The sequence below is a fragment of the Coloeus monedula genome, assembly GCF_965178545.1.
Source record: "Coloeus monedula genome assembly, chromosome: 14".
In the NCBI taxonomy this organism is placed as follows: domain Eukaryota; kingdom Metazoa; phylum Chordata; class Aves; order Passeriformes; family Corvidae; genus Coloeus; species Coloeus monedula.
Window position 1 is genome coordinate 12291999 of NC_138794.1, and position 20118 is coordinate 12312116.

The 20118-nt window shown below is 50.9% G+C and overlaps 1 protein-coding gene across 1 annotated transcript; it reads left to right on the forward strand.

Annotated features, from left to right (window-relative positions):
* Positions 1-1906: 1906 nt before the first annotated feature.
* On the forward strand, positions 1907-19653 carry KIF23 (kinesin family member 23; the record flags this gene model as incomplete). Its single annotated transcript, XM_082290625.1, has 22 exons — positions 1907-1917; positions 2300-2360; positions 2788-2916; positions 3808-3913; positions 4349-4485; positions 5279-5388; positions 6625-6795; positions 7736-7777; positions 8941-9053; positions 9328-9449; positions 9836-9938; positions 10214-10293; positions 10379-10498; positions 10954-11113; positions 11900-12067; positions 12297-12454; positions 12705-12878; positions 14224-14403; positions 17344-17574; positions 18370-18452; positions 19142-19223; positions 19579-19653. 22 exons carry the CDS (start codon positions 1907-1909, stop codon positions 19651-19653), a joined length of 2616 nt encoding a protein of 871 aa, XP_082146751.1.
* Between the last annotated feature and the right edge of the window lie 465 nt (positions 19654-20118).

The following is a 20118-nucleotide window of genomic DNA, read 5'->3' on the forward strand; positions in this document are numbered from 1 at the left end:
AATGCTGGGTTTCCACGGGGGGGGTGGAAGGATGGGATTGCATCTGGCTGTCCCGGCTGTTCCTGGAGGTTGGGATGGATCCCGGGATTGAGGCTGGGAGATGGGAGAGCTCCACTTCCGAACCTCCCTGGGTTTGGGATCCTTTGGGAAGAGGGTTTTCATGTTTTCCTTGGATTGGGAGCGGGATCCATGGAGAACAGCGGGATTTGGAGCAGCTCGGGGATTAAAGGCACTCGGGAATTTGAAAGAATTCCCAGGATCTTCCCTTTGCTGCTCCTGGATTTTACAAGGAGAGCTTGGAGCTCTCAGCCTTTTCCAGGATCCAGGTTTTTCCTTGGATTTTCCTGCAGGGGCACAGCACACACTGCTTATTCCTCGGGAATATTATCCCGGCTAATCCTGTGGGTGTTCCATTAATTTGCTTTAATTGCCTTCGCTGCACTTGGGGAGCTGTGGAAATCTGGGATAACACAATAAAATCTGGGATGAAAGGCTTCAGTGTGGGACAAATCAATCCTTGGGAATGGCGCCCGGGATTTGTAGGGATTTTTCCAAGCACTGGAATTGTTTCTCCAATGAAAAGGAACTGAAATCACTGCTCTGAATCCACTTCGGAATCCAAATATTCCCAGGAAAACAAATCCCTTGGGAGAGCGTTGCTGATAATTCCAGAGTTTATTCCCTTCGGGAGCTGCCGTGAGCGGGGAGGAATCCGGGATTGCAGAGCCGGGAAAAACCTCAGGAATCATCCTGGGATTATTCCAGGTGGTTCAGCTTTTGGACGGAATTCCTGTCGTGGCAGGAATTTGAGGAAAACTGCATTCTGAATGGGACGGAATGCCAGAATTCCATGGAATGCTGAGCGCATGGAATGGGCGATGGTGGATCTTGGAGCAGCACAGGGAACGGGGTTTTCCTGCTTTTTACCAGAAATCTCGGGATTTGACTCAATTCCCTTCCCAGGAGAAGGAAAAATCCCGTGTCCCGCTGTTCCGAGGAAATAAACCAGGATATTTATTCGCTGGAATGTTTCCTCGTGGGCCTGTGCCCGATCCACAGCAAATCCCAAACAAATCCAGGGATTTCGGGATCACATCCCAGCAGAGCTCCCTCATCCCTCCTCAGCCCTGTGGATTTGGACAGGCTGGAAAACAGAAGGAATTTAGGGATCCTCCTGGTCATTTTATCCCTGTTTCTTTTTAATATTCTTGAAGCATATGATGGAAACATGAATGAATTTGGACTAAAACTGGGAATTCCCTGGAATTTAACAGGAATTGAGTTGTTCCCCCCGATTTCCCCATTGGAATTCATTCCCTTCGCAGGAAGTTTGCTTTTCCCTGGACTTGTTCTGCCGGGTTTTTCCCACGTGTCCCAACACCACACTGGAATGTTTATTTTCCGCCACGGATCATTTCCCACAGGTTGGGAATTAACTTGTTTCCAATGGTTGGGAATAAACTCATTTCCAACAGGTTGGGAATTAACTCGTTTCCAATGGTTGGGAATTAACTGATTGACTGAGTCACCTCCAGGCAGGCACCCAGGGAAACCCTGGCCCTGCAAACGGGCTGGATTCCACCCGTTTTCCTGAAAGATTGGGATTAGGTGGATAAAAAGGGAATAAAACTTGGAAAACCGGGCCGCACTCCCGGATCCGCCGGGGCCGGGATTCGAACCCGCGGGTCCTCCGCCGCCGCCACGGCAACCAGCAGGGGGCGCCCGCGCCCCGGGCCGCGCCCCTTTGGCGTCGCCATGGTGACGCCGTGCGTGATGACGCCAACGCGTCCGCGCGCGCTGATTGGTCGGATTTGAATCGCGGCGGGCGCGCGGCCGCCGCTCGGACCCCGCCGGCCGGAGCGCGACCCCCGGGCCCTGTCGCGACAGCGGCGGCGGCACCCGCGACATGAAGGCGGCGTGAGTGGCTCCACAGCCCCTTCGGGCCCGGGGAGGGCGGGTTCGGCCTGAGGGTCCCCGGTGTGGGGCAGCTCCGGCCGGAGCGGCGGGGCCGCCTCTCATGGCTGCCCCCAACCCCTTCCCGGTTCCTTCCCCCTCATCCCGGTTCCTTCGCTTCTCGGCTTTTACCCCCAGGTCTTCCCGGTCCCTCTCCCTTCCCTGTCCTCCCCCTCCCTCGGGTGTCCCCCGGACCCCCTCAGGGCTTCCCCGTCTCCCCCGGTTCCTTTCCCCCTCCCTTCTCCCGGTTTCCCCCCTTCTCCCGGTTCTCCCCGCCGTTTCCCGGCTTTCCCCCATCCCTGTCTTCCGCTCTTCCTCTCCCCTCACGGCTCTCTCCCCTCAGTAGGGCCAAGACACCGCGGAGGCCGAAGAAACCCACGAACCCCACGCTGAAGGACCCGGTGGGGGTGAGTTCGGGGGCGCTGTCCCGGTCCGGGGGCTCATCCCGGTCCCCCCTGATTCCCACCTTTCCCCATTCCCAGGTTTATTGCTGCTGTGTCCCGGTTTGGGGGGCTCATCCCGGTCCCCCTGATTCCCACCTTTCCCCATTCCCAGGTTTCTTGCTGCTGTGTCCCGGTCCGGGGGCTCATCCCGGTCCCCCCTGATTCCCACCTTTCCCCATTCCCAGGTTTCTTGCCGCTGTGTCCCGGTTTGGGGGGCTCATCCCGGTCCCCCTGATTCCCACCATTCCCAGGTTTCTTGCCGCTGTGTCCCGGTTTGGGGGGCTCATCCCGGTCCCCCTGATTCCCACCATTCCCAGGTTTCTTGCCGCTGTGTCCCGGTTTGGGGGGCTCATCCCGGTCCTCCCTGATTCCCACCATTCCCCATTCCCAGGTTTACTGCCGGGTGCGGCCGCTGAGCCGCGCGGACCAGGAATGCTGCATCGAGGTCATCAACGACACCACGGTGCAGATCCACCCCCCCGAGGGCTACCGGGTGTTCCGCAATGGCGAGTACCGCGAGGTAAGGGCTGCATTCCAGCCTGGAATCCGCCTGGAAGTGCTGCCCAGTCCCTGGAAGTGTTGTTGGAGCAGCCTGGCTTCATGAGAGCTGGCCCTGCCTGTGCCAATGGGATTATCTTTAAGGTCTCTTCCCACCCCAACCCTCCTGGAATTCCAGGAATGACACATCCAGCTGCTTTTCCCTGCTCTCCAAGCTTTCCCATGGCTCGTGGGACTTGTGGAGTGCCAAATCCAAATGTTTTCAACCCGAAAACCCATCTCTAGCAAAAAAATAATCACTTCCATAGCCATAAAATGTAGGGAAAGGACCTTAAAGCTCATCCTATTCCATGGGCAGGGAAACCTTCCGCCATCCCAGGTTGCTCCGACGTGGCCTGGGATGTTCCAGGGATGAGGAATCCACAGCTTGTCCTGGTGGGAATGCTAGCTGGGGTTTTGTTTCCGATTTCAGCCTGGGAAATCCTTGTGGGAAAGTGTGTTAAGGGATCTCCAAAGGTTTAAGTGGAAGGGGCAAAGCTTCATTAAATGGTGACAGATCGAGTTCCGCTCAGGAGCTTCAAATCCCGGTGTTCCTTTATTTTAAGCAAGGGTGCTGATGGAAAAACGAGCAGATTGATTAAAAAAAGTAAAGCCAGGTTGAAATGTAGGACTAGAGAAGGAACCCAAACTCAATAAAAAATGGAAAAACTGAAATTAAAGAAAAAAAAGTTGAAATGAGGGACCAGCCCCACTTTGGCCACGGCAGGTGTTCCTTTGCTCGGATTCCGGTGGGGGCTCCAAGGAAATTCCAGCTTTTGGCTGTAAATTGGGAATGCTGTGGTCCGTGGGATCCTCCCTGGACGCTCCTGGCCGTGGAGCTGGAGGTTCAGGGTGGTTTTCCCTCTCTTTGCAGACCCAGTATTCCTTCAAGGAGGTGTTTGGCACCCTGGTGGTGCAGAAGGAGCTCTTCGACGTGGTGGCCAAGCCGCTGGTGGAGGATCTGATCCGGGGCAAAAATGGTGAGCAGAGATCTCGTCCTGTGTCCCTTCCCCGTGCCTGCAGGCTCCCATTCCCAGCCTTTCACAGCTCCTGAGGTTTCTTACCTTGTTTCCTTGGAATTGTGGCTCAGCTCCTCGCACAGCACCCTCGGAAGCTCTTAAAGCTGTTGATGGAAGAGGAATGGTTTGGGTGGGAAGGGATGACCCAGTCCCGTGGGCAGGGACACCTTCCGCTATCCCAGGCTGCTCCAAGCCCCATCCGGCCTGCCTGGAACATTCCAGGGATGGCACAAGCTGTGCCAGGGCCGGTTTCTGGTGGATCCTGGAGAGGACCATGCGTATTCCCAGCTGTGACGATCGGCGAGAGCTGCCAGCACTTTTGATGGCGTGGAGTACTCGAGGTGCTTTCTTCATTCCCCAAATCCCGTTGATTTCTCCCTTTGCCTGTATTCCCAGGTCTCCTGTTCACCTATGGAGTGACGGGCAGCGGGAAGACCCACACCATGACGGGATCTCCTGGGGATGGGGGGCTCCTGCCCCGCTGCCTGGCCATGATCTTCAACAGCATCGGCCCCTTCCAGGCCAAGAGATTCGTGAGTGCCTGCCCTGAATCCTCCCCAAATCCCTGGATAACGAGTTCTGCGCCAAGGAAACCCGGCCTGGCGCTGGAGGGCTTGGAAGAGGAAAAACCCCAACCCCAAGGTCCTCATTCCAAAAGGGTTTGGATCTCTGGGAATGCTTTTGAACCACTCGATGGTCCCAATCCCATCCTAGGAAAAATCCGGGATGATTTCTCCCTCTGGAAGCTGCGTTGTGTGAGAGATGGAAAGATTTGAGGCAGAAATCAGGGATTTAATGTTTTTCCCATTGGGATGTGAGGAGCAGGGCCAAGCTTGGATGAAGATCTGTGGTCTGGTTGTCCTTAAATAGTTGTTAATTCTTTAATTAACTCTAAAAATAATTAATGAAGAAGTATCTTCCTGAGTTCTGGAATAAGATCCGCAGGAATCCGTGTCCAAAATCATGGGATCGTTAAGGTTGGGAAAGACCTCCAAGATGGAGTCCAACCTCTGATCACCACCCTGTCAGCCAAGTAATGGAGATGGGAGGCTTTTCCCAAAATTCCTTGGGATTTTTGGCATTTAAAGATACTGAAATAATCCTGGAATTCTCATCCTTGGGAGCTTTTCTAAAACATTCTTTTGGAAATTGTTTCCATCAGCTCTTGGTGGGTTGAGCACCAGTGAGGGCTGTGGTATGAATGAATGAATTAATTAGTTAATTAATACCAGCCTAATCAAACTAATTAATTATCGAATCAAAGAATCCTTTGTTGGCTGCCACTTGGATGTTGGAATTGGCTGAAATTCCTGGTTTTTCCCTCAGGTTTTCAAGCTGGATGACAAGAACGGGGTGGATGTGCAGAGTGAGGTGGAGGCTCTGCTGGAACGCCAGAGGAGGGAGGCCCTGCCTGTCCCAAAAACTCCGTCTGGGAAGTGAGTGACTCTGGGAAGAGCAGAGGGAATTTATTCCCTAGGACTGGGACACTTTTAGGGTGCTTTTAATTAATCTTGGGCTCTGCCCTTGAAGAAATGAAAGAAAAATTGGGAAAAATCAGCAAATCTTTAGTCATTAATTAGGTAATTGTATCCCACTGAAATTCCCACTCTATTCCTGCTGTTCTCACAGGTGATTTCTACTTGGAGGAAGCCATTCCATGGCTTTTTTCCCCTGAATTTCCCCTCAGAATTTTTGGCCTTTCCCCTCAGAATTTTTGGCCTTTTCCGTCAGAAATTTTTGCCTTTCCCTCTGAATTTTTTGCCTTTCCCCCTGAATTTTTGGCCTTTCTCCTGAATTTTCAGACCTTCCCCTCAGAATTTTGGACCTTTTCCCTCAGAATTTTGGACCTTTTCCCTCAGAATTTTTTTGACCTTTTCCCTCAGAATTTTTTTGGCCTTTTCCCTGAATTTTTGGCCTTTTCCCTCAGAGTTTTTGACCTTTCCCCCTGAATTTTTGGCCTTTTCCCTTAGAATTTTGGCCTTTCCCCCCTGAATTTTTGGCCTTTTCCCTCAGAATTTTTGGCCTTTCCCCTGAATTTTTGGCCTTTTCCCTCAGGAATTTTGGCCTTTCCCCCTCAGAAATTTTGGCCTTTTCCCTCAGAGCTTTTGGCCTTTCCTCCCTGAATTTTTGACCTTTTCCCTCAGAAATTTTGGCCTTTTCCCCCTGAATTTTTCACCTTTTCCCCCCTGAATTTGAAAGGCACCTTAAAGTTGTTCTTGTGCCGTGGGCAGGGATGATAATATTAATAATAATAATAATAATAATAATAAATAAAACATGAATGGAAATTGAGTGTATTCCATGTGGTTTGAGCAGTGATTTAAACGAGCAGACTTAGCCTGGTTTTGTACCTGTTAAGCCAGGACTAAACCTATTAAGCCAGGACTAAACTGCTGTGGCTTGGAGTAAGAATCGTGTGAAGTCCAATTTGGAGCTATTTCCATGTGGATCGTGGAATTCCAAGCACAGAATTTCCTCAGTTGGATCGTGGAATTCCAAGCACGGAATTTCCTCAGTTGGATCTTGGAATTCCAACTCCTGGCCGTGCACAGGACACCCCAAGAACCAGAATTTTGCCAAATATGGAGCGTTTCCCCACCGCAACCCTGCAGGTGTGCCCTGGCGCGTCGTGGCTCCCGGGAATTCCATCCCCATCCCTTTGTTTCCCGCAGGAGACAGCTGGATCCCGAATTTGCCGACATGATCAACGTCCAGGATCACTGCAGGGTGGAGGAGGTGGACGAGGACAACGTCTATGGCGTCTTCGTGTCCTACATCGAGATCTACAACAACTACATCTACGACCTGCTGGAAGAGGCTCCCTTCGAATCCATCAAACCCAAGTGAGTTTGGGAATCTGGGATTTTCCTCGCCTGGGCTTGGGAATCAGCACCAAACCACTGGAAGAGGGGGATGAGGACAATGTCTGCAGTGTCTCTGTGTCCTCTGCTGACATCTGCAACCTCCTTGGAGCCCATCAAACCCAAGGGAGTTTGGGAATTTCCATATTCCCAGGCCAGGAGGCTTTGGTAGGATCTCCAGTGTGGTTTGTTGGTTGTAGCCTTAGGGAGCCTTGCTCAGAATTCCTGGGAATCACCATTAAAAACACACGGAAAGGAGTCCCAACAGGAATATTTCAGTACTGATGGCCAGTGCTTGGTGCTCCCTTCCTCGTTAGGACGGGTGATTAACAAGCAAATCTTTAATTAATTAGGCAGTTGTATGCCACTGATATTCCCAATCTATTCCTGCTGTTCTGACAGGTCATTCCAACTTGGAACAAGCCATTCCATAGCTTTTGTCCCTGGAACCAGTGAAAAACACTGGTTTGGTGCTCCATATTTCCATATTATTCCACTTGCTATCAGTAATTCCCATAAAACCAGAAATTAATTGTCTCCTCATGAAATCAGGGATATTTTTCCATAGGTGGGCACTTGTGAAAAGTAGGGAAAAGCTGCAAATTCCTCTCGGAATCCGTGTATTGAAATTCCAACTCCATTAACAGAGCCCATCAGTCCTGTGTTCATTAAGGAGCGGCTCATTAACAAAGACTAACGAGGGCAAAGCAAACCAGCAGCTGCCTCCAGGGTCCTCATTCCAAAAGGGTTTGGATCTCTGGGAATGCTTTTAAACCATTCAATGGTTTGGTGCTTACTCCCCAACCCCATCCCAAAAAAAAAATCCAGGATGATTTCTCCCTCTGGAAGCTGTGGTGTGTGAGAGACGGCAAGATTTGAGGCGGAAATCAAGGATTTAATATTTTCCGTGTTTTTTTGGTAGGTGGAACAGTTGCAACACTCCTGTGAGAAATGGAGACTTTGTGTATGTTATTCCTGTTATTCCAGTGCCATTTCCCCCGAGTAGAAGCAGAAAATCCCCTGCTTTTCCTTGCTTTCCTAGGAAATCTAGGATGCTCTCCTTGCTTCTGTGTGCTTGTAGAAAAGCAATAGCTGCCACCAGAGCAATTAATTGCAATTAAATAGCTGCTAATTAGAGCGGTAGCTGGAGTGTCACTAATCCTGGCTGTGTGTCCATGTCCTGTATTCCCTCTTCCAGCTTTTATTTGGATAATTGACCTTTTCACTCAGAATTTGGACTTTTTCCCCCCTGAATTTTGACCACTTTCCCTCAGAATTTTTGGACATTTTTCCCTCAGAATTTTGACCATTTTCCCCCTGAATTTTTGTCCTTTCCCCCAGAATTGTTGACCTTTTTCCCTCAGAATTTTTGGACATTTTTCCCTCTGAATTTTTGGCCTTTTCCCTCTGAATTTTTGGACACTTTTCGCCCTCAGAATTTTTGACCTTTTCCCCCTCAGAATTTTTGACCTTTTCCCCCTCAGAATTTTTGACCTTTTCCCCCTCAGAATTTTTGACCTTTTCCCCTCAGAATTTTTGACTTTTCCACCAGAATTTTTGACCTTTTCCCCCTGAATTTTGACCTTTTCCCCTTGACTTGTGACATTTTCCCTCCAAATTCTGATTTTTCCCTCAGAGTTTTGAGCGTTTTCCCACAGAATTTTGACCCTTGTCCCTTGGAATTTTGTCCTTTTCCCTCAGAATTTTGACTGTCATCCCCCTGAATTTTTGACCTTTTCCCCTCAGAATTTTTGACCTTTTCCCCAGAATTTTTGACCTTTTCCCCCTGAATTTTGACCTTTTCCCCTTGACTTGTGACGTTTTCCCTCCAAATTCTGAATTTTCCCTCAGTGTTTTGGCCACTTTCCCCTCAGAATTTTGACTGTTGTCCCCCAGAATTTTTGTCCTTTTCCCTCAGAATTTTGACCACTTTCCCCTCAGAATTGTTGACCTTTTCCCCTCAGAATTTTTGACCTTTTCCCTCCAAATTCTGAATTTCCCCTCGGAGTTTTGACCTTTTCCCACTGAATTTTGCCCTCCAAGAAAACCTGCATGGCAGGAAGCTGCACAGAAAACTCCACTCTAACGGGATTTGTTTGTTTTTCCCTCTTTCCTGCTATCCTGAAGACCTCCACAGTCCAAAATCCTTCGGGAAGACCAGAACCACAACATGTACGTGACGGGCTGCACCGAAGTGGAGGTCAAATCCACAGAGGAAGCTTTTGAAGTCTTTTGGAGAGGTAAATCTTGGAATTCAGGGCTGCACCCACATCCCAGCACCTTAAACATTATCCATGGGCAAGGAAATTCTGTTGGATCAGCTCCATCCAGCCTGGCCTTGGGACACTTCCAGGGGTGGAGCCATCCACACCTTCTCAGGGCATTTAGGGCCTCCCCATTCGCAACCCTTCCCAATATCCCACAGCTGTGAAATCCCTCACACCCTGATGCTGGAAGAGGTGGGAACTGTGGGAAAGCAGCAGGATTTGGTGGGAATGTGGGGTGTCTGAGCAGGGCAGAAGAAGCGGCGCATCGCCAACACGCAGCTGAACCGGGAATCCAGCCGCTCCCACTCCGTGTTCATCATCAAGCTGGCGCAGGCTCCTCTGGATGCGGACGGGGACAACGTGCTCCAGGTGGGTTCCGGCTTATTCCAGGAGAATTTTATGGAGGTTGCCTTGGAAACAGCTCCCGTGTGCCTCAAGTGTGGAGGTGACAGAATTCATCTTCTTTTTGTCGGGAAGGCGGCATTAAAACACTGCCGATTCCTTGGGTTTTCACCTTTTCCTTTGTTTTCGTTGGGAAGCTAAAATTTTGGGAATTTGAGTGATCCTGTGGCCCAAGGCAGTCGGGATCTGCCAAACTTCCCAAAGAACCCCTGGCGCTTCCCAGCTCCCTGTGCTGTACAAACCCCTCAGAGCTTGTATCCAGCACGTTATTTGGAAGTGGGTGTTGGGATGAGGTGTCCCCCCACCCCTTCAGAGGGAATACTGAGGCATCCAGGATTTGCTCTGTATCCCAGGAAAAGGAGCAGATCACCCTGAGCCAGCTGTCCCTGGTGGATCTGGCGGGAAGCGAGAGAACCAACAGGACCAAAGCCGAAGGGAACAGGCTGCGGGAGGCAGGTAAGAACCCTGCTAATTAACCCTGCTAATTAACCCTGCTAATTCAGCTCCGACTAATCCTGTCTCCTAGGGAAGAATCCCAGGAATTCTTGTTACGATCAGTTAGGATTTGATGACCTTAAATCTTCCCGTTTGGAAACCAAGCAGTGCTTGTGTCACTTTGGTTCATTAGAGCAATTAGCTGCGACAAATATCATTAATTAGGCGATTTATTCTTCTGCATAATTCGGGAATGTGATCCAAGGGCTGCTCACGGAGTTTGGGGTTTTTTTTAGGGAATATCAACCAGTCGCTGATGACATTAAGGACGTGCATTGAGGTTCTGCGGGAAAACCAATTGTATGGAACGAACAAGGTGGGCATCCCTTCCCTAATTATCCTGGAATTTGACGTCGTGGATAAGGAAAACTCACTGGATCTTCCATGGCCTTTATTCCCAGATGGTTCCATACAGAGATTCCAAACTGACTCATCTCTTCAAGAACTATTTTGATGGAGAAGGGAAAGTTCGGATGATCGTGTGTGTGAATCCCAAGGCTGAGGACTACGAGGAAAGCCTGGTAAATTCCCTTTCTCCATTCCTTCCTGCTCTTCTTTTCCTGTTTTTTTCCCTGAATTCTTGTGTTCCAAGAGATTTGAGGAGCTCTAATTGTTGTTTGAGCGCTTCCATTATAATTTTGTAGGATAAATCTGCTCTCCAAGTCTTGTTTTCCCTGTTTGAGTTACACCTGCTCCCTGCTTGGAAAATGGGAAAGGTTTCCCTACTTACAGAATTCCATGGAGCCATATTGAATTTCTATTTCCATATTGAAATTCTATTCCAAGAATTCCAGCTGGCTCTGCCCAAGGTTTTGTGGCTCCTTGTGGGGAGGTTTCTGGATGATCCCCAACCGTAGCTGGCAACTCCTTGCTATTTCAGCCGGATAATCCATCCTATCCTACTTTTAGTGACTCAGCCCCCGCTCCCAATCCCAGATCCAGGTGCTCCTGGTGGTTTTTCCCTGTTTTCTTGCAGCAAGTGATGCGTTTTGCAGAGATGACCCAGGAGGTGGAGGTGGCCAGGCCCGTGGACAGGCCCCTGTGCGGGCTGACCCCGGGCCGGCGCTTCCGGAACCAGGCATTCCGGGAGGAGCTGTCCCGGAAACTGGAGCTGAGGGGCGGCCCCATCGGAGCAGGTGAGGGCTGGAGTGGGGAATTCTGCTCTGGGAATGTTCACCTGGAGGAGGGAAGGCTCCAGGGAGAGCTCAGAGCCCCTTCCAGGGCCTAAAGGGGCTCCAGGAGAGCTGGAGAGGGACCTGGGATAAGGACTGGAGGGACAGGACACAGGGAATAGTTCCCACTGGGAAAGGGGAGATTTAGATGGATCTTGGGAAGGAATTCTTCCCTGTGAAGGGCTGGGCTTTTCCAGGAATTCCCAGGGGAGCTGTGGCTGCCTCATCCCTGGAATGCCCAAGGCCAGGTTGGAATGTGGGATAATGGGAAGCGTCCCTGCCCATGGAACGAGATCACTTTAAGGTCCCTTCCAACCCAAACCATTCCACGATTCCAGCAGTTTTCCATTAGGAATTAAAGGCTGGGAATGAAATTTGAAACCAATTTCCTTTGAGCCTTAAGAGTGCCAGAGGAGCCTCAGCGCCCTGTGAGCCCTGCAGCGGCCGCTGCTCTTCCCACTCGGCCGCTTCCCTGTGGAAATCTCCAAGGAATTCCTTGTTACTGGGATAAATCCGCAGTCCTGATACTGCAGCTCCTGACAGGAAATTGTGCCAAGGAAACTGGGATGTTCCTGGATGTTCAGGACTCACTTTCAGAGTAAAACACGGAATCGAGGATATCCCATTTAATCCTTTCCCATCCATCCCCTCTTTGGGAACTCGTTGCTCCTGTCATTCCAATCATTCCCAGTTCTTCCCCATTGGCTGTGGGAATTTTCCTGTCCTGCTGACGGATTTTCCATCCTGCAGAGCCAGAGGAGCCATCGGCTGCCGAGCTGTTTTTCCAGAGCTTCCCTCCCCTGCCTTCCTGCGAGCTCTTGGATATCAACGACGACCAAACGCTCCCGAAGCTCATCGAGGCCCTGGAGCAGCGCCACAAAATGAGGCAGATGCTGGCAGAGGAATTTTCCAAAAACGGTAGGAATTTGCCCCAAATTGGAACAACAGGGCAAAGCTCAGATTTGGCGCCTTTTTTACTCCTCAAGGGATCCCTTCCATCCCAATTTTCTTGTTTCAATTGATCTTTTCCACCTTTTTTTGAGGAATTTTGGGCTTTCAATCAGTTGGAAAAAACAGAGCTTTGGGTGTGAGGGAGATAAGGGAGAAGGTGAGAGATAAGAGATAAAATCTCATCATTCTCTTCCAGTTCTCGCCTTTAAAACCATGCTGCAAGAATTTGACTCCAGTGTCGCATCCAAGGAAAATTATATCCAAGGAAAACTGGCTGAGAAGGAGAAAACCATAACAGGCCAGCGAACGGAGATGGAACGCCTGGAGAAGAAGATTAAAACCTTGGAATACAAGGTCAGTTGGGTCATTTTGGAGCAAATCCCCCCCCCTTATTTTTTTTTTTATGGATCATTCAGAAAATTCCGTGATATCAGGAAGAAATATTTTGGGGGGAATTTTCACGAAAGGTTTTTGGGCTTTTTTAGGCGGCGAGGCTTTTAAAGTATCCAAAGGGGGCAATTTAGGATTGGAAACTGCTTTTCCAGGGAAATACAAGCCTTGGAGGGGTTGTATTCCCACCCAAATCCTCCCTCTGTTCCCACAGATCGAGATTTTGGAGAAAACTGCCACGATTTATGAGGAGGACAAGAGGAACCTGCAGCAGGAGCTGGAGAGCAAGAGCCAGAAGCTGCAGCGGCAGGCGTCGGACAAGAGGAGGCTGGAGGCCAGGCTGCAGGGAATGGTGACAGAGACCTCCCTCAAGTGGGAGAAGGAATGCGTGAGTGCCGGGAATTGGGAGAAAAGCGGCATGGAGGTAGCCAGGGTTTGGGATTTGGGTGTGGGGCACCCTTAGGGAGGGGTTTTCTTGCTGTGTTTGGTGTCTGCGGGAATCCCGGGTCAGGAATTGCTCATGGAGGTGCTTGGTGAGCTCTGCTGCTGGGAAGGGAGGGGAGGGAAGGGATTGAAGGAAAGGGAAGGGATTCAAGGGAATGGAAAGGGAAAGGGAAGGAAGGGAAGGGGAAGGAATGGGATGGAAGGGAAAGGAAAAGGAATGGAAAGGAATTGAAGGGAAAGGAAAGGATTGGAATGGCAGGGAATGGAAAGGGAAGGAAGGGGAGGGGAAGGAATGGAACAGAAAGGAATTGAAGGGAAAGAAAAGGAATGGAAAGGAATAGAACGGAAGGGGAAGGAATGGCATGGAAAGGGAGGGGAAAGAAGGGAATGGAAAGGGAAGGAAGGGGAGGGGAAGGAATGGAACAGAAAGGAATTGAAGGGAAAGAAAACGAATGGAAAGGAATAGAATGGAAGGGGAAGGAATGGCGTGGAAAGGGAGGGGAAAGAATGGAATGGAAGGGAAAGGGAAGGAATGGAGCAGAGAGGAATAGAATTGAAGGGAATGGAAAGGAAAGGAAGGGAAAGGGATGGAATTGAAGGGAATGAAAAAGAATGGGAAGAAGTTGAAGGGAAGGGAAAGGAATAGAATGGAAGGGAATGGAATGGAAAGGAATTTAAAAGAATGGAAGGGGGAGGGGAAGAAATGGAAGGGAAAGGGAAGGAATGGAAGAGAGGGAAGGAAGGGAAAGGATTTGAAGGGAATGGAAGAAAAGGGAAGGGAAAGGAATGGAAGGGAGAGGAAAGCAATATAATGGAAAGGAATGGAAAAGAAGGAAGGGAAAGGAACAGAGAGGAAAGGAATTGAAGGGAATGGAAGGGAAAGGAAAGTAATGGAATGGAGGGAAATGGAAAGAAATGAAATGGAAGGGAATGGAAAGGAATGGAATGGAAAGGAAAAGAATGGAAGGGAATGGAATGGAAAGGAAAGGAAAGGAAAAGCCGGGGGTTGGGCTCTGCTCCCAGGGAACAGGGACGGGATGAGTGGGAATGGCTTCCGGCTGTGCCGGGGGAGGGCCAGCTTGGATACTGGGAAAATCCCCTCCTGGAAAGGGCTGTAAACACTGGAACTGCCCCGGGAAGTTTGGAACCCCCATCGCAGGAGGTGTCCAAGGAATTCCTGGACGTGGCACTCAGAGCTGGGTTCAGTCCCAGCTTGGAGTCGGTGATCCTGGAGGGCTTTCCAAGCTCAGCAATTCCATGTTTTCCCACTGCTTTCCCTGTCGCGGCAGGAGCGGCGAGTGGCGGCCAAGCAGCTGGAGATGCAGAACAAGCTGTGGGTGAAGGACGAGAAGCTGAAGCAGCTGAAGGCCATCGTCACCGAGCCCAGAGCCGAGAGGCTGGAGAGGCCTTCCCGGGAAAGGGAGCGGGAAAAGCCTCTCCCGAGATCCGTGTCTCCTTCCCCAGCGTCTGTAAGTCACTTCCAAACCTTCTGGATTGAGGGAAAAGCGTTTTTAGGATGAAGCGCAGGGATTTTAGTCATCAGTAGCCCCCAAGCACAGAGCTGGAGCAGCTTGGATTCCTTGTGTCCTGTTCATTCTTCATCCCCTCTCCCACCTCCTGGTATCCTTAGGAGCGGGAAATCCCTGGATCTGTCTGTCCCTGTTCGATGCCTCCTGTGTCTCCCTGACTTCTCCCCAGAGCTGTGACCCTGCTGATGTTGGAGACAGAGTTGGAGCAGCTTGAATTCCTTTTCTCTGTTCCTCATCCATTCTCCCCCCTCCTGGTATCCTTAGGAGCGGGAAATCCCTGGATCTGTCTGTCCCTGTTGGATGCCTCCCGTGTCTCACTGACCTCTCCCTTCTCCCCAGAGCTGTGGTGACCCCGCTGAGGTTGGGGACAGCCGGGTGGTCCTGCGGGTGCCCAGGCGCTCCAACTCTTGTGGCAGCATCTCTGTGGCCTCCTGCGTGCTGGAGTGGGAGGAGAGAGCCCCTTCCTGCAAGCCAGACAGCATTCCCAAATCCAGGAATAAAGCGGGAGCAGAGCCGGCCTCAGCCCGGCCCAGCCCCAGCAGGAGGAGAGGGAAGTGCTGGACCGGAGTGCTCGAGGTGCCCGGGTCTAGAGAGGAGCTAGAGCAGGAAGAGGATCCGTGCTGCAGGGTTAGTCCTGGCCTTAGCGGGGCTGAGCCCGGCTTAAAGGTTCTCGGACCTTGAGCCCAGCTTAAATGTTCTCTGCCCTCGAGTCTGCCTAACATAGAGTAGAGCTGTTCCTAAATGTGTCCCGCTGGTCCCAGACTGAGCCTGGCTGCTCTCTCCGCCCTCTTGGTGTTTGGAGCTTCCTTGGAAGTTGAGAATTCCCACTTTTAGGGAGCTCTGAGGTGGCCACACTCTGCTCTAGCCGTAGGTGTCCTCATGTTTTCCCTGGTCTTTCCCTTTCCCTGGTCTTTCCCTTTCCCCGGTCTTTCCCTTTCCCTCGGGTCTCCTTCAATCCCTCCTGCAATTTCCCAGCTTCCAAGGTGCTCTGGGAGCTTGTGCTGCCTGGAAACATTCCTTGGATGAACCTGTGGGCCTCAGCTTTAACTCTCTTCCCTAATTCCCATTAAACTGGGAGCTCCCGATTCCATGGATTTCCATGGAACTGCTGTTGGTGGGATCCCATTTCCTGGCACTCCGGTAAATCCCGGAGTGGTGCAATCCCAGCTCCTGGCAGGAGGGAAGTTTTTCATGGCATGACTCATTCTGGGGAGTATTCCCAAACTTTCTGGCCCTTGGAAGTGAGGGATGAGCTGTTCAAGTGCTGATCCAAGGAATTCATCCATCAACCACAGGATGTCCTCTCCTTAGAGCATCATTCCTAAGGCACCTTGGAAGGATTGCTTCCCAAAAAATTCCATGGAAATCTCCTGTCTCTTGGTCAAAGACCTCCTAATTAACATTAATTAATCAGCTGATGGGATTTGCATCCAAGGATTTGGGTGGTGGAACCTCCTCATAATTAAGAGGCCTCCAAAATTATTCCGTAAATGGAACAGAATCTCCAAATCCTCTCCCAAAACCCCATTCCAAGATCTTGGAATGTCTCTAGTTTTAAAGTTTCCAGGATGTTCTGATGTTTCCTGAGCAAACATTTCCATGGTCATAAAATTCCATGGCTGGAGTTCCATCATTTCTCATGGATTTCCAACAGCTGGGAGCGATTCCCTGGTTCTCACAAGCGTTGGGAGCTCTCCAGCCCTCGGAAATGTTGGAAATCCCTCCTGAGGATGGATTTGTTTGCCTGGCTGCCTCAGAATTCCATCTGGAATCGGGATTGCATCCATGAGGACACTCTTTTCTGCTTGGTTAAAGTATTCTGGGAATGTGGAACAGGCTGAGCTGGGAGGGATCCATCAGGATTGGAGTCCAGCTCCTGATCCCAACAATCCCAGCCTGTTATCCTCGGGAGCATTCCCAGAAACGCCTGTTCCAGTGTGGAATAGAGGGGGACAATCCCCTCCCCTCCTCTGATGTGGAGTCGGAAATTTGGGAGGAGCCAAACCAGAGATTTCCACCTGGAGGAAACTTCCCTGGATGAGCAATGTGACACATTGGACAACAATTCCCAAAAACCAGCAACTGGCAGGGAATATTCCATGGATAATTCGATACCCAAGAAACGGGAACTGGCCTGGAATATTCCATGGATAATTCGATACCCAAGAAACGGGAATTGGCCTGGAATATTCCATGGATAATTCGATGCCCAAGAAACGGGAATTGGCCTGGAATATTCCATGGATAATTCGATACCCAAGAAACAGGAATTGGCCTGGAATATTCCATGGATAATTCGATACCCAAGAAACAGGAATTGGCCTGGAATATTCCATGGATAATTCGATGCCCAAGAAACGGGAATTGGCCTGGAATATTCCATGGATAATTTGATGCCCAAGAAACGGGAACTGGCCTGGAATATTCCATGGATAATTCGATGCCCAAGAAATGGGAAGTAGCCTGGAATATTCCATGGATAACTCAATACCCAAGAAACGGGAATTGGCCTGGAATATTCTACGGATAATTCGATGCCAAGCTCTTGGTGGTGCCTTCGGGGTTTAATCCAAGTGCACTTTGGGGAATTTGGGAAGAACTTTTCCAAACCTAAATTTCCTCCTTGAGAAAACTTTCCTGGATGTGCAATGCGACAGATTAGACAACAATTCCCAAGAAACAGGACCTAGCCTGGAATATTCCATCCATAATTCCACGCCAGGCTCTTGGTGGTGCCCTCAACATCCACCCCGCTGACCAAACCTTTGCCGCTCCCACCAACCCTTCCCAGCCGTTCCCGGTGCTCGTTCCCGGTGCTCGTTCCCGGTGCTCGTTCCCGGTGCTCGTTCCCGGCGCTCATTGCCGCTCTCCCGTTCCCAGAGCGCTCCGGCGGCGCCGCTGCGGCCGCGGCGTTCCCGCTCGGCCGGGGAGCGCTGGGTGGATCACCGGCCGCCGGGCCACGTGCCCACGGAGACGCTGCTGCAGCCGCGCGTGCCCAGGGCCATCACGGTGGACGCGCCCAGCGAGAAGGCCCTGGCCAGGTGTGACCGCTACCTGCTGACCCACCAGGAGCTCGCCTCCGACGGGGAGATCCAGACCAAGCTCATCAAGGTGGGAAGCATCTTGGGAATGTTGGGAATGTTGATTTGGAACCGCCCAAATTCGCTTTGGAGCTTCCGTGGTTGGGTTCCAAGTTTTTCCCTGGAAGTTCTCGGTTTGAGCTCGGCCGTTGTTTGATCGAAGCCATTCCAGGCTCGTTGAGCTCAGCGTTTTCCATCAGAAATTCACGGGAATGTCTTCATGGAAAAGGTGGTCAGGCATTGGAATTGCTCAGGGAGGTTTGGAGTGCCCATCCCGGGTAATTCCCAAGGAATTCCTGGATGTGGGATTGGGCACAGCTTGGACTCGATGATCTTGGGGGATTCCATGATTCCTTAAAAGTAAGGAACGGCAACCTTCAGTGGTGCTTTGAGGGTTGGACTTGATGATCCTAAAGGTCTTTTCCAACCTAAATGATTCCATGAATCCATGGTTTGTGGATCCCATGGTTTGTGGATTCCATGACTTGTGGATCGCATTATTTTTGGGATCCAGTGATTTTTGGGATCCCATGGTTTGTGGATCCCATGATTTGTGGGGTCCCATCACTTGGTGGATCCCACTGTTTGTGGATTCAGGGATTTTTGGGATCCTGTGATTCGTGGATTCCACCATTGGTGGATCCCATGATTTTTGGGATTCTGTGACCGTGGATCCCATGATTCGTGTGTTTCCGTGTGGAAAAAGGCAACAATCCACTGGCAGGAATCCATTTGTGTCCAGATCTCCTCGGGCTGGAATTCTGGGATGAATCCCGGTGTTATTCCTATCCCAATCCCGCTTTTCCTTGTCCTTTTCCCATTCCAGGGGGATGTTTTCAGGACCAGGGGCGGTGGCCAGGCTGTGCAGTTCACGGACATCGAGACCCTCAAGCAGGAATCTCCTACCGGGTGAGCCTGGAATCCCAGAATTCCCAGGATTCCAATCATGGAACCTTTCATTTGAGCCTCTGGAATTGTGGAATTCCCAAGGTTCCAAATGTGGAACCTTTGATTTGAGCTTCTGGAATCCCTTTAATCTGAGTTTCTGGAGTTGTGGAATTCCCAGGGTTCCCATCATGGAACCTTTCATTTGAGGTTCTGGAATTCCCAGGATTCCAATCGTGGAACCTTTCATTTGAGGTCCTGGAGTTCCAGAATTCCCAAGGTTCCAAATGTGGAACCTTTAATCTGAGCTTCTGGAATTCCCAGGATTCCAATCGTGGAACCTTTAATTTGAGCCTCTGGAATTCTGCAATCCCCAAGGTTTCAATTGTGGAACCTTTCATTTGAGCTTCTGCAATTGTGGAATTCCCAGGGTTCCTTTAATCTGATCTTCTGGAATCCTGGAATTCCCAAGATTCCAATCGTGGAACATCTGAGCTTCTGGCATTGTGGAATTCCAGGAGGGTGCATGGAGCCAGATGATCCAACAGGAAAATCCAACTTGCAATCCCATAAATTTGGAGAAATTTGTGGATGCTGGAGCTGCTGCAGCTCCAGGATTTTTTAAGGAAGGACAAAGCGTTTCCCAGGGTGGGAATTGGGAATGTGGCAGATTCCATGAGTTTCGTGCTGGAATTCCGCCTTTTCCGGTGCAGGCGGAAGCGCCGCTCGTCCCCTCCCGATCCCGACCCTGCCGGGGACGCCGCCGACTCGGAATGGACGGATGTGGAAACCAGGGTGAGCTGGGAATGCCTCATCCTCAATCCTGGAATTCTTGGATGGGATGGGGATGGGATGGGGATGGGATGGGATTGGGGATGGGATGGGGATGGGATGGGGATGGGGAGGGGATGAGATGGGATGGGAATGGAGATGGGATTGGGGATGGGGATTGGGATGGGATGGGATGGGCCAAGAGAACCTAAACTCATCCCCATCCAGCCATTCCAAGGACAGGGCTGCTTCCCGCTATCCCAGGCTGGCCTTGGGCATTGCAGGGATCCAGGGGATCCCAAGCCCTCTGGATGGGGCTTCTTTGGGAATGCTGGGAATGGCGGGAAGCAGCAGCTCCTGACTCTGGCTGTATTCCCAGTGCTCCGTGGCCGTGGAGATGAGGGCGGGATCGGCGCTGGGACCGGGATACCAGCACCACGCCCAGCCCAAGTGAGTGCTCCTGGAATTCTTTCCCAGCAATTCCAAACCTTGGCAATGTTTTCTCCCCAACTTTGCTGCTCTTCCCACTTTAGCTTCGCATTCCCGACTGCAAAAGGGTCGGGAATGCAGTGGGAATTCCTTGGAATTCTCTCTCCTGCCCCCTTTCAAAGACTGCTTGTGTTATCAACTGGGAAATTCCAGTTTCTCCAGATTCCAATTCCCTGTGGGAAGAGGGAATTGAAGGATGGGAATCCAGCTTGGTTCGCTGCTCCCACTGCCTAAAAAAACCAAGGAAAACACCGGAGATTTTGGGGTTTCCTTGGATTAAACGTTGGCATTTTTAGGAGCTGTGGGATTTGGAGCTGCAGAAAACCAGGAATGGGCTGTTGGCTGCTCCCGGAATTCCTCTGGATGAATCCTGAGAGTTCTGTGTGCCTCTTTCCCATTGCAGGCGCCGGAAGCCCTGAACATTTCCTGC